Below are 13,385 nucleotides of genomic sequence, written 5' to 3' on the forward strand. Positions count from 1 at the left end.
AAAAGACTGCTCTGCATATTTGTATAATTTCTGCACTTATTGGCAATACCTAAAAGTTTTTGAAATAGAAAAAATCAGGAATAACACACTGTACCCTATAACTGCAATTTTATCGACTAGCTTCCTGGATAACCCAAATAAACAAGTAGAATACTAAAGTATCATGAAGCTTTATGGTAGTAAAATATGTCTTTACTATTAAAGGTTCCCACTTGATAGATAATAAAGATCTTTAAAAATAAAGTATTACATAATAGGCATCAAATCTCATTGAGGGAACTCTGTGTTTATCTCAAAAGTGGAGCTTCATATTTTGCAAAACCAATTAAACAGATAAGAATTACTAGCTGATAAACCAACAAGTTACCATCTTTATTTTGAAATAGAAACTTGTGAAAGTACTTAGTTTTATGCTCTTGATGACAAAAAGCAAGACTTTCTAACTAGGGAAAAAGAAAAGTTAACTTTGTTACTATAGTATCTAACCATGGCAAGAACACAATCGATTATGCCGGAACTGGAGCTAGAAAAATCAGAAATATGGTTAATCAAGCCAATATTTGTATAAACTCCAAAGAGTGCAAGTCATGTTAGATTACATTGATACAAGATAATTGACAATCTGATGTATTCATAAATTCTTAATTAATCTGTTAAATTATTTATGCAACTATATGAATATTCATAGATTCTTAATCTATGTAAATGAATTTTATTCCATTTACTTCTTGCTCCTTTTGCATTATTTTGTTAATATAATTTTATTGTATACATATTATGCATGTACTAGATTATGGCTCCTGACAAACAATGGATGCAACTTATTCATGATCGACTTGATGATGCTTATAAACTTGGGGTGGAGAAATTCTTGGATTATGCTTTTACAAGACTAGGAGAAACACACACAATACGTTGTCCATGCGTCAAATATGGTAATGCATATTCAGGAACACGTGAGCAGGTTAAGTCACATTTAATAGTATATGGAATAATTCAAAATTATACTTTGTGGTATCACCACGGGAAGAGGTTAGGTGAGCCACATTCAGATTCTGAGCTTGCAGATGATAATGACGTTGAAGATAGTGATGGTGAAGATGAAATACATGGGATTTTAAGAGATTTATACCCCAATTTCGATAGAGACAATATAGAAACGGGCGGTGATGATTTTGTTAAGGAGGAACCAAATCCGGAAGCAAAAATATTCTATAGGCTCTTAAAGGATTTTGATCAACCACTGTACCAAGGTTCAAAAATTTCTAAACTTTCTACTCTGATTAAATTACTTCACATTAAAAGTATTGGTCGTTGGAGTAATGAGTCATTTACAATGTTGTTGAAAATGTTGAAGGAAGATTTGTTGCCTGATGAATCAAACTTGAACGCTTCATATTATGAAGCAAAGAAGATAATTCGGGACCTTAGGCTTTCTTACATGAAGATTGATGCATGTAAGAATGATTGCATGCTATATCGGAAGGATGATGAGCTTCTTGAATTTTGCAAAGTTTGTGGTGCATCTAGGTGGAAAGAGGATAAACGTAGCGGGGAAATAAAATTTAGATGGAAAAAAGATATCATACAAGATTTTACGTTATTTTCCTCTAAAGCCAAGACTTCAAAAATTGTTTATGTCCTCAAAGACATCTTCTTTGATGACATGGCATCATGACAAAAGAGTTGATGATGGTATAATGAGGCATCCAGCTGATTCAATAGCATGGAAAACGTTTGATGAACTTCACCAATCTTTTGCTGTTGAGCCTCGTAATGTTCGACTTGGACTTGCTACAGATGGTTTTCAACCATTTGGAAATTCCAAAACTCCATATAGCATTTGGCCAGTGGTACTTATTCCTTATAATTTACCACCTTGGCTATGCATGAAGAAAGAGAATTTTATTTTGTCGATGCTTATCCCTGGTCCTGAAAGTCCGGGAGATGCAATTGATGTTTATCTCCAACCTTTGATTGAAGAATTAAAGGAATTATGGGAAACTGGAGTGGAGTCCTTTGATGTGTCGGCTAGAAAGAACTCTATGTTACATGCAGCTTTGCTATGGACCATTAATGATTTTTCAGCATATGCGAATTTGTCCGGATGGAGTACAAAAGGTAAATTGGCTTGCCCTTGTTGCAATATAGAAACTTTCTCAATTAGGTTAGAAAATGGTAAAAAGCAGTGTTATATGGGCCATAGACGCCTTCTTCCTCTTGATCATAAATGGAGGAATGATAAAGAGTCATTTGATGGCACTAAGGAGCGACGATTACCACCAAAAATATTATCCGGCGAAGATATACTTGGTCAAGTTGCTGATTTAGATGGGTTGCAACTAACAAAGGATCCAAAGAAGAAGATTAAAATATCACACGAGAGAAGGGGTGATAATTGGAATAAGAAGAGTATTTTTTTTTTATCTTCCATATTGGAAAACTCTATTGTTGCATCATAATTTAGATGTGATGCACCTTGAGAAGGACATATGTGATAATATTTTGGGGACACTCTTGAATATCAAAGGAAAAACCAAAGACACCATAAAAACTCAGCTAGATTTGCAAGCGATGAATATAAGGAAAGAATTGTATCCAATAAAAAATGGGGATAAATATGACTTACCAACGGCATGTTACACATTATCTCCAGAAGAGAAGTACAAGTTTTGCGATTTCTTAAACAATCTGAAGGTCCCGGATGGATTTTCATCAAACATTTCTCAGTGTGTCAACCTTAAGGATCGTAAAATTTCAGGCTTAAAAAGTCATGATTGCCATATTATTCTACAATATGTACTCCCACTTGCGATATGTGGAATGCTTTACAAATCTGTGAGTGAACCACTTATTGAGTTATCTTTATTTTTCATCATTCTTGGAGCGAAATGTTTAAGCATGGAAGAATTAGAACAAATTGATTGCCAAATTTCGAAAACCAAGTGCAAGTTAGAAAATGTATTCCCTCCTATTTTTTTTGATGTCATGGAGCACTTGCCGATTCATTTAGCTAATGAAGCTAAGATTGCTGGACCTACTCAATATCGGCATATGTATCCAATGGAGCGATACATATACTTTATGAAGTCTTTAGTTGGTAATAGGGCTTGCCCAGAAGGTTCTATTGCAGAGGGGTATTTAGCAACTGAATGTTTGACCTTATGTTCAAGGTATTTGCATACAATGGAAATAAAATTTAATCGCTTTGAACGGAATTGTGATGGTGGTGTTGTAGAATGTGATGGAGGTTTAACAATTTTTTGTGAACCTGGAAGAGCTTTAAGAGGTGGCAAACCATGCAGATTTGATTCATATGAATTTGAGCAAGCACATATTTATATTTTAAAGAACTGTGATGGAGTTCAACCATTTCTCGAGTAAGCAATGATTTAATCCAATAATTTACTTATACATTCTCTAACTTTTTTACTTAAAATGACATATTATTCTTCAACTTTTGTAGAGAGATTTCACAAACTCCAGCTAATAACTCTCAAGAAACTTCGGATCGGCAATTCATTAGTTGGTTAAAAGAAAAGGTGAGTACTAATAAGAAATTATTAGTTTTCAAACCAAGTATGAAAATAGTATTTGTTAAATTATGTACTTGTTCATGATAGGTTGCAGGTCTGCACAAACACGATGATAGTTAGAAAATGATAGATTTGTTCTCATTGTCACGTGGTCCTACGCCATATGTAACAAGTTTCCATGGCTACGTTGTTAATGGATATAGGTTTCATATGCAAGACTATGATAAAGGTTTAAGAACTCAGAATTGTGGGGTGGTTGTAGTTGGTGAGACAGATGAAGAGAATAAAAATATTTATTACTATGGAGAACTAACTGAGATTCTTGAGTTACAATTTGTTGGAAACAGAAGAGTGGTTTTGTTTCGATATAAGTGGTTTGATATAAATGAACAAGAAAAGGGAGTTAAAGTAGATGAATATGGGATTGTAAGTGTTAACCGCCAGCGCTTTCTGAAAACAAATAAGCCTTTTGTATTAGCCAACCAAGCATCACAAGTATTTTATGCTGATGATTTTTCCAATAAAGGGTGGCATGTTGTACGAAAAGTTCAACCTCGTGATTTTTTTGACATTATGAAGGAGGATGGTGATTTAGAGGAGTTAGATAATTCTACACAAATGAAAAGGAAAAGAACTCATTAAGGTTTGGAACTTTATCATGTTTGCTTTTAATTTGTTAAATTCTTTACGATGTTCATACTGGACTTATATGATTAGCATGTTTAGTTGCATGAGAGGGAAAGGTCTCTTAAAATCGGTCAGTTAAGTGGTTGCTTATTAACTGATTAAATATTTATATATGATAAAATTGGCTTGCTAAATATTTATATTTCTATGTTTTTATGTGTTAATTGTTTCTGCCAATTTTCGCCAACCATGTTTTCTATTGCCTGCCAACCAGTGTGATCTTTGTTTTTTGATTAGGTAAGGTTTTTATTACATAAGTACCAAGAAGGTGCAAAATCAGTACAGGACTAATCAACCACCCAAACAACAATTAAGCTATATATCTTATAAAAAAACAACTAAGCTATATGTTCCCTCCCATCAAATACAAAAAACTCAGATATTTATCTATAGTCTCTAATGTACTATTTTTACACCAAAAATACAAGTAAGTGGAGCTGGGTTTATGGGTTTAAACTGAGTACGACCAAAGTCGTGGGTACTTCAACCAAAAAAAGGGCAACCCCCTTTTCAGATCAAAAGAAGTACCTTTCCTCATGAAGAACTTGTTGGAGCTGGGCTCGGAACTATGAGAGTTTGCTTTTTATCTTATATATTCCTTCTCTTTCCTTCAAAGTAAGCATTATGTCTTTCCAGCCATGTGGTCCAGAATATACAAATGGGAATGGTTTTCCATATCTTCATGCTTCGTGAGACTTTTTTGCTTCTTTAGCGTTGTGACCTTTATGAGAGTCTGAAATTTCATGTTATTTTTTTTTTATGATTCTAAGGATCAATAAAACAATAAAGAAAGAAGATTTTAAAACCATAAAGGATTACCGAAATCAACCTTCTTTTAAGCTCAGTGTCAGAACTCTCCAACCTATAAAAGCAGAAAGTTGACTGGACATTAGATAATTTGAGTTTCCATGTTTCAGCTGTTGGAAACAATTGTGAAGAATTGTAGGGACATTGTCCATATTCCAAATATTATTTCTTGTTAATACATTTAGGTTGTAATGCACTCTCATGCCTCAAAAAGAGTCAAAGTGCTAGTTGGCATCCCTTTTCTTATTGACAAATTGCTGAACTATTTTTTCTTATCGAGTTAGCTTAACAACATTCAGCTTTCTTTTGTTGTATTAGGTTGAGATGAATCCATCAAAATCTGAGAAGTTTGAAATGGAATCAACTTCAAAGACTGTTAAGCATTCATTTGTTGCAACTGGCGCCTTAGCAAGGGGACGAGGGCAAAGCTTCAGAACTTTGGATTCAGTAAGAGTAAATGCTGAAAAGAGACTCCCGATTGGCAAAAGTAAAAATCGTAATGCAGCAGCTTCTTATCTGAACGAACTAGCTCAGAATAAGAGTCTTGCACCTCCTAGTTTTGATCCACTAGAAGATGATGTTTCCCTCCCGCAAGAAGTTGAAGTGATGCAAGACACTCAGAGAAACGAAATAAGTATTTCACTTTTTCAAGTTGTAATATATTTTTTGTTGTTATTACACTGCCACTTTTTTATTGTTTGACTTAAATTTAAAATTATCAGGTCCATGTGAATCTGAAAAGGCAAAAAAAGTGAGAGGAAAGAACAGGTGTAAAAATGTTCTAGGACTGAAAGTTGAAAAAATGTTGAGCGTCACTTTCTACCAGAATCGAGTTGTTGGGAAGAATTCAACCTCATTTGTGAGACACTTAGGTATATTAGTTCGTGACCGTAATAAGTGCCCACTGCGCGTTCACTCATGGGCGGACATCGAAGAATATAAGCTGGACCATATGTGGGAAGTTGTTACTGTAAGAATTTAAAGTATTATCTTGTTGTTTTGCCTTCTCCTTTTCTTCGTTCACAAATGAAAATAAAATACTAGTGACTTTACATCATTACATCTGTCGAGTTCTTTTTTTTTTTTTTTCGGATTGTAAGAATTCAAAAGGAAAATTAAATGAGTAGAAACATATAGTTTATTGTGCTTTCCTACAGAACCCCAATATCCTATTTCTTCTGCATCATAAACTGAGAAAAATATCTATTTCTTAGCAGTAACTTTTCCTATGATCTTTATTGCATTTTTTCTCGTCATCAAAGGTAGTAAGAAATGTTTCCCCCTAGAAAGACAATAACATCCTTTTTTCAGTACACAAAAATCGTCAAATCCTGTCATTCCTTATGTTAATGAGTACTGATACACTTTTAGAAGAAAAATATCTATGTAATAGGAACTAGAAACCTTTTTTTTGAAATGGTAAGGTATTATAGATATAAAAAAATTAGCACTACGAGAGTGTTGTGGTTACATCCCATTAGGTGAATCAGTCTTCTTTGGTTGCTTCTTGACTCAGATGTTCGACACATGAATGCTTCTGAGGCCCGGCAACATCACCCAAATACCCAAGGATTGAATTCGTTGAAGCAACAAGGATCAGTTTACTTAGCCTGTGTATCCTACTCATTAGAGCTGCCTTGGCTTCATCCTCCTCTTCCAGTCTTGATTGCCTTTTCACTTGCCCTTCTTCCAACTGCAAAAAGACCATGAACAAGTTATACAGCACTAGAAACCAACTACAGCCATATATTAATCCCCAAAAGCTAATAAAGCACAGATGTCTTTAAGCATGTAGTTAGCTGAACATAACATATTTGACCTTTAGCTGTAGACGGACTTTACCAAATAGTTCAACTTAAGAAGTTGATGTTTCAAAGTCAAAAGTAAGTGTTCAATTTGCAAAACAAGATGACATGACCTGTTGAGGCTTATAGTAGAGCATTTTGTTTGCTGAATGTAGATTATGAATCATATCAATGTATCTGCTCTTCTCTCATGTTGTTTTTGGAATGTTCATATAAGATCAAATTATGCTGTCGAGCGTGTTTTCGCATTTAATAATTGCGCCATCTTAAGAGATAAATTAATTTGTCACTAGTAACTCTCAAATATTTAATTTCATATTGTTGGTTCAATTTTTCTTTTTAGTTTATCTAAAACTTTTGAGTTTCATGTTTGATGATATTTTTAAAATATTATAGGACAAATTTGATAGTGCTGACATAAATTGTCAAAGAGATAATGTCTTGAAACATATGAGAAGGTTATGGAACAATTGGAGAGGATCGCTTCACTTGATTGTGAAATCTAAGCCATTGCGCGACGTTCTAAAGGATGTGCCAGAGGGGGTCGACAAGAGTGATTGGGAATGGTTGGTCAAAGAGCACTTCTTATCTGAAAAGTTTAAGGTATGGCTTCATAAATATTTATAGCATCTTAATTTTTTAAGCGGCATACCACACCTTCTATTTTCTGTTGTTATAGGAAAGAAGTATGAGAAACTCAGTGAATAAGTCTAAGTTGATTATGCCTCATTGTACGGGCAACAAGCCTATCAGAGAAATTATTTACGAGCTGGTAAGTAAATTGTGCTATTGTATTAAGAAACCCCCTCTTTGTTTAAAAGAATTGTTTGACTTGTTTATTTAAATGCAAAGGGAGGCAAAGATAGTAATCCACCAGATATGACGACTATTTTCTTTGAGACTCATAAGAAGGACGATAAGCTTGTCAAACCTGAAACCAATGAAAAATATGTATGTTGATTGATAAATTTCATTTTACACCCTTCCTTTTATCAAAGTATTACATTATTTCAAAGATCATTATTTTTTAGGCCGAAATTCAAGAACTGATACAATCCGAGCCGTCTCTTATAAATATTGAGGTTGTAGAAAGATGTTTTGGACCTCAATGCAAGAGCAATGTGGTTGGATTTAGGGGTGAAACAACCGCTAAGGAGTTAAAAGGTGGTAATTCCTCTAAGGCTACACTGTTGGATGAGTTGAATGCAACTCGAAAAGAAAATCTTTCACTAAAAAGACGTCTGGATAACTTGGAGAATACAGTTGCACAACTTGCAAGCATATACTCTTGTCAGCCTTCATCAACACCATCTTCAACTGAACCAGATACATGCATCTGAAAAGGTTAGTAAACTTTTACTAACTTTTACAATTATCACATGTCATATTCATTTATTTAGCCACCTTGTCACTTTCTATTGTCATGTCTTTTTTTATGCAAATTATAGTTCCACTATGATATGATGAGTATTTCTTAATCAAATGAATAAATAGAACGTTTTTTTTATTTTTCATGCCAACAACTGAGGTTCCTTGCTCTTTTTTGTTGAAGGATGAAATAAATAAATAATTGTTGTGCATGAACTCTGTTGATCACCATCCTGCTTCACTATGAAAGGCTTCTATATTTTTCAATCTCTTATTTTTCGATCACTTATAGAACCCATTTTTCCTTAGCTAAACTTTTCCCTTTTCTTTTATGATAAATCGACAAGATAATATAATATTTTATCTAATTTTGGTACTTTTCTACATTCAAGAATGTGCTATAAAACTTTCACAAATTTTTATGAATAGACAATGAACTTATTTCAAGTATTTAGAGAATTCTATTTCACTGGCATATTACTGGATAGCAGTCAACTAATCAGATACCTCTGCTGATTTCTACAGAGATATCTATTTTGTTCTTAGAAGTGCAACTTTCATTTATGCTTTAGCACATAGTTTTTTTTAGTAATATACAAAAAGTAGTAGCAAGTATTTGTAGGTACAAAAAGAAATGGTAGTGTCTCTACCATATGGAGTTGCAACCTTTTTCATTTTTCTTTTCAACTCTTTATTGATATTGAGCAGCATTAGATAGTATCATTCAAGATCCAAACAAACACAATAGTAGTAGGAAAAAGATGACATAAATTTCATGAATTAGCTTGTTTGATATTTTTATCTCAATGTAATTATGTGTGTTGATACCAAAAAAGATTCTTGATCAAAGGAAAGTCCCTTGATTAACTAGAGAAAATGTCGCCAGCCATTTGCAGGTTTACTTCTGAATACATATATTTAACTATAATTGGTATCATGGCTTTCACATATTAAATAGGTGAAGTTATGTTTGATTTCTGTATTACTTGGTTTGAACTAGTCCATGTAGGTGAAGCAATGTTTGACTTCTGTATTACTTGGTTTGAACTAGTGCATAATTTCATAAAATAGGAGAACACAGATTTCCGTATTTTGTCTTACTTCAATTATTAAGATATTCATGACTATCTATATGGATATCAACCGTCCATCAGCTTTGATCATTAGAACCTCACTTTGTTTGATTCTTATATTATGACAATGTAACCTCTTTTACACCAGTCACACCAACCGCTTCTTATTACGGTACATTACCTTTTTTTGTTCAGTTACCATCAGTTAATTTTAAAGTTGGAAAACGTTTTACAGTATATTAGCTCTTATCATTTGTAAAGTTCACTCGCAATAGTGATTATTAGTCTATGTTGCTCGTGTGATGATATGAATGTCGTTAATGTTATAATACTATACGAACTCTTATGAATAAGAAGATGATAAACATTAGTAAAAAATATGAAAACAAGAGTAGGTCCTCACCCGAAATTAACTTGACGGTGAACAGATTTGCATCAATGAACGAAAGTGAGAAACTCAGCCTCTTATTTGGTTAATATATCTTTTTCGCTTTCTTGGGTTATCTCTCTGTCTAAAGGTTAACAATAAAGACAGAAATGTGAATTTGATGAAGATATGCAGTCGATAGTAACGGAAGAGCTCTTTCAGGATTTTGGGAGAAGTGACAGGAGAATATGTCACGACCCAAAATTTTCCACCGAGGGGACCGTGATGGCGCCTAACATTTCACTTGCCAGGCAAGCCAACGTTAGAAAATTATTAAACCAATTCTTTATTTTCATTCAGTAAATAACAATAAGTAACTAAAATGAAATATAATAAGTGCGGAATATCATAAAATTGTATTAATTACTACCACCCGGATCTGGAGTCACAATTCACGAGCATTCTAGAATTTACTACAAGTAATAGTCTGAAAGAAATATAACTGTCTGAATGAAAGAAAACAGTAGGACATAAAAAGATAGACGGGGACTTCAAGGTCTGTGAACGCCGACAAATCTACATTGAGTCTCCGGACAGCGGACCAATAGCAAATCTCGATCAACCTGAGCCGGTATCAAAATCTGCACAAAAGTACAGAGTGCAACATGATACAACCGATCCCATGTACTGGTAAGTGTCGAGCCTAACCTCGACGAAGTAGTGACGAGGCTAAGGCAAGGCACCTACAATCAACCTGTACAATTGAACAGTGTGTACGCAAATAACAAGAATGAAGAACTAAACAGAAAATGTCGGGAGGGGAGACATACTGAGGGGAATACAAGATAAAGAACTACAACAGAATGATCACCGAAGCAGTCAATATACCATGAATCAACAGGGATAGTGAATACAATAAAGAAAAATGCACGACATCCTCCTTCGTGCTTTTACTCTCAATCTCACCATAAAATTAATAGAAACGACACGGCATCACCCTTTGTGCTTTTACTCTCATATCATGGAACGGCATCACCCTTCGTGCATTAATACTCACAATATGGCACGGCATCACCCTTCGTGCATTAACACTTACAATATGGCACGGCATCACCCTTCGTGCATTAATACTCACAATATGGCACGACATCACCCTTCGTGCCTTAACACTCTCCCTTACCATAATGCAATGCATAAATAACAACGGGGAGATAGAATAACAAGTACAAACCTTACTTCAACATTTGGTTCCATAATATCAATCTCAACTTGAAATAAAAACTCAATTATTATCAGAAAATTCCGTAAACATGATAAGAACAATAATTTGAACAACACTAGTATAACACGTAGAAATTTGGCATAGGAATGAGACAATATCAGAAAAATAGAGAAACATGGAAAAACAGGTAAATTGGCGGCGCATAGGTACTCGTCACCTCACATATACTCCGCTCACATGAATTTCACTTAGCAAATAATCTAAGGTTCCTAATTCCCTCAAGTTAGGGTTAGACACAACACTTACCTCGCTCTGAATGCCACTTAATTCTCAATCACAACTTTTCCTTTTTAATACACCTCCAAACCACTCGTATCTATTCAAAAATCACTCAATAATATCAAATATTACTAATGGAATCAATTATATTGCATAAATTAAATTTCCCAAATTTTCCTTCAAAAAGTCAAAATATCGACCCCGGGCCCGCTTGGTCAAAACCCGAGGTTCGGACCAAAATCTTTTTATCTATTCACCCCCGAGCCCGAATATGTAATTAGTTTTGGAATCCGACCTCAAATTGAGGTCTAAATCCCCAAATTTCCGAAATCTCTATTTTTTACCCTAACCCTTAATTCTACCATGAAAACTCTAGATTTTAGGTTGCAAATTCAAGAAATGTAATGGGTAATTGAAAGAAGATGGTTTAGAATCACTTACCAACAATTTGGGGAAGGAATGACTCTTGAAAAATCGCCCATCACTGTTTGGTTTTTGAGAAAAATGAGTTTTTTTGGCAAAAATCCCGTTTTGGGTTCTGTTAAGTGCTGGGCGATAGTGTTCATCGCGTTCGCGAGAGCACTGTCGCATTCGCGAAGGGTACTGGCTGCCAAGCCTTCGCGTTCGCAAGACCCAGCTCGCATTCGCGATGATCACTCCCCTCTGGCCTTCGCGTTCGCGAGGAATGGCTCGCGTTCGCGCTGAAGGAACGACCAACCCCCCCCCCCCCCCAGGTCCCCACATGCTTCGCGTTCGCGTTGAGCCGGTCGCGTTCGCGAAGGGTAAATCCCCCATCACTTGGCGTTCGCGAAGAAGAAGTCTCAGCCTCATCAGATTACTCTTCGCGTTCGCGAGAGGACTTTTGCGAACGCGAAAAAGGATATGACAGACACTAGAATCTGTAGAAGCTAGATTTTTCCCAAGTCCAAAACATCCCGTGGCCTATCCGAAACTCACCTAAGCCCTCGGGGCTCCAAACAAAACATGTACACATGTCCAAAAATATCATACGAACTTGCTCGCTCGATCAAATCGCCAAAATAACACCTAGAACTCTAACCAAATCAAATGAAATTCTCAAGAACACTTTAAAACTTCTAATTTCTCAACTGGACGTCCGAATCACGTCAAATCAACTCCATTTCTCACCAAATTTCACAGACATGTCTTAAATATTATAATGAACCTGTACCGGGCTCCGAAACCAAAATACGTACCCGATACTAACAATGCCAAATATCAATCAATTCTTAAAAACAAATAATTTCCAAACTTTTAATTTTCATCAAAAATTCATAACTCAAGCTAGGGACCTCCAAATTCGATTCCGGGCATACGCCCAGGTCCCATAATTCGATACGGACCTACCGAGACCGTCAAAGTACAGATACGGGCCTTTTTACCAAAAATGTTGATCGAAGTCAACTAAAATCAACTTTTAAGGCAAAAATTCTTATTTTCATTAGTTTTCAATATAAAAGCTTTCCGGAAACCTGCCCGGACTGCGCACGCAAATTGAGGAGGGTAAAAATGAGATTTTTAAGGTTTAAGAGCGTAGATTCGAGTTCTAAAACATAAGACAATCTTTTGGGTCATCACATTCTCCACCTCTAAAACAACTGTTCGTCCTCGAACGGACATAGAAAAAATACCTGGGCTGGTGAAAAGGTGGGATATCTACTCCACATATCGGACTCGGACTCCCAAGTAGCTGCCTCAATAGGCTAACCTCTCCACTGCACTCGAACTGAAGGGTAACTCTTTGACCTCAACTAACGAACCTGCCGGTCTAGAATGGCCACCGACTCCTCCTCGTAAGTCAAATCCTTATCCAACTGGACAGAGCTGAAATCTAACACGTGGGACGGGTCACCATGATATTTCTGGAGTATAGACACATGGAATACCAGATGAACTGAGGATAACCCTGGAGGGATCGCAAGTCGATAAGCTACCTCCCCCACTCTCTCGAGGATCTCAAATGGCCCGATATACCTAGGGCTCAACTTGCCCTTCTTCACAAATCTCATAACACCCTTCATGGGCGATACCCGAAGCAATATTCTTTCTCCAACCGTGAATGCAATATCATGAACTTTACGGTCAGCATAACTCTTTTTCCTGGACTTAGCTGTACGAAGTCGATCCTGTATAATCTTGACCTTGTCCAAGGCCTCCTGAACAAAATATATACCCAATAACCGAGCCTCCCCGGCTCGAACCACCCAACTGGCAGCCTAC

The 13,385-nt window shown here is 35.7% G+C and overlaps 1 protein-coding gene across 3 annotated transcripts in view; it reads left to right on the plus strand.

Moving 5' to 3' along the window:
• LOC107784425 (uncharacterized) overlaps window positions 1-13,385 on the plus strand; it is a 29,009-nt gene that overhangs the window by 2,671 nt on the left and 12,953 nt on the right. The window contains exons 2-9 of one of the 3 annotated variants that reach the window (XM_075221752.1): window positions 791-3,380; window positions 3,467-3,542; window positions 5,349-5,664; window positions 5,753-6,000; window positions 7,232-7,438; window positions 7,515-7,607; window positions 7,688-7,786; window positions 7,867-8,179. In XM_075221752.1, coding sequence (XP_075077853.1) covers window positions 2,473-3,380; window positions 3,467-3,542; window positions 5,349-5,664; window positions 5,753-6,000; window positions 7,232-7,438; window positions 7,515-7,607; window positions 7,688-7,786; window positions 7,867-8,175 — 2,256 coding nt within the window. In that variant the 5' untranslated portion in view covers window positions 791-2,472 and the 3' untranslated portion in view covers window positions 8,176-8,179. Of the gene's footprint in view, window positions 1-790; window positions 3,381-3,466; window positions 3,543-5,348; window positions 5,665-5,752; window positions 6,001-7,231; window positions 7,439-7,514; window positions 7,608-7,687; window positions 7,787-7,866; window positions 8,345-13,385 lie in introns of those variants that run through there. The other 2 variants (XM_016605558.2, XM_016605565.2) reach the window with 2 other exon arrangements.

This window comes from Nicotiana tabacum, chromosome 9 (assembly GCF_000715075.1).
Source record: "Nicotiana tabacum cultivar K326 chromosome 9, ASM71507v2, whole genome shotgun sequence".
NCBI classification, from domain to species: Eukaryota; Viridiplantae; Streptophyta; class Magnoliopsida; order Solanales; family Solanaceae; genus Nicotiana; species Nicotiana tabacum.